At 44.6% G+C, this 1,055-nt stretch overlaps 1 protein-coding gene across 1 annotated transcript in view; it reads left to right on the top strand.

Annotated features, from left to right (window-relative positions):
* Positions 1-1,055, top strand: part of SKP2 (S-phase kinase associated protein 2) — a 31,804-nt gene that overhangs the window by 13,992 nt on the left and 16,757 nt on the right. The window contains exon 3 of the mRNA XM_019517966.1: positions 350-461. Within this exon, the coding sequence (XP_019373511.1) occupies positions 350-461 (112 nt within the window). The remainder of the gene's footprint in view (positions 1-349; positions 462-1,055) is intronic.

Here is a 1,055-nt window from a genome sequence, read left to right as displayed (position 1 = left end):
TCCTAGAACGTGACCCTATGTGTTACTTTGTAAAGTGGGTTCCCTTTAAGCAAACTCAAGTTACGCGCCATTTTCCAGGAACACATGTACAGCATAAAAGCAAGGGAAACCTGTATACTGTTGTATATATGTATATGGGGTGCACTTAGTACCATCGTGAATAAGAGTAGTAATTGTAATATCTTTCCAATGAGGAAATGCTGAACGTATATAAGCAGGGTATTGGTATTTGCATTGCCCAAGGCAATGAGGTGGAGATAAATTAGAAGGCTTTTTCCTTTGTCGTCTGGTTTTCATTTCAATTAATTTACATTAATTAATTCCCTGTAAAATTCATTTTTTCTTGAAGGTGCTTCTTGGGATGCACTACCAGATGAATTGCTATTGGGAATCTTTGCTTATTTACCTCTAAATGACCTGCTAAAAGTTACCCAGGTTTGCAAGAGATGGTATCGCCTTTCGTGAGTATTGTGTTTTGCCTGTAAGCGTTGAGGGCAGCTTTGCTTTCTAAAGATGGTGAAATGATGTTGTTCATCTTGACATGCATATTTAAGCTAGTTTATACTGTATAAGGATTTTGTGCATGTTAAGAGAGAATCCTTAAACACATAAGTAAATAATTGCAGCCAAAGGAATATAATATTCTGGCTTATGCCACTTATTCATAACAATAAAAGCTAGGGGTGCACCGATAAAGATTTTCTGGGCCAGTACTGATGGCCGATTATTAACGAGCCATCTTGGCTGATACTGAACTGATTGCTGATATGCATCCTGGCAGTTTGCAGAGCAGCATCTGGCTGGTATGTCTGTGGGGCGGCAGGGAAGGGGCATGAGGGGGCAGACTTGATAAAATAACCTGTGGTGAGGGAGGGAGTGGGCAGGGGGGTGTGGGATGGAACTGTGAGAGGCTCATCTGGTGGGGGCAGGGGGCAACTCCTGCTGCTGTACACATTCCCCAGGGGGCTGTAGCCCCCCCTACCCCAGCATCGACTAACCCAAGTGCAGCCCTGGCCCTGCCCCCCCGCTGGGAAGAGCCCAGCGCAGCCTCCAGC

The sequence above is a fragment of the Gavialis gangeticus genome, unplaced genomic scaffold, assembly GCF_001723915.1.
Source record: "Gavialis gangeticus isolate Ggan-Ray unplaced genomic scaffold, GavGan_comp1, whole genome shotgun sequence".
NCBI classification, from domain to species: domain Eukaryota; kingdom Metazoa; phylum Chordata; order Crocodylia; family Gavialidae; genus Gavialis; species Gavialis gangeticus.
Note: the sequence above shows the minus strand (reverse complement) of the source record. Positions and strands in the feature narration are given on the sequence as shown.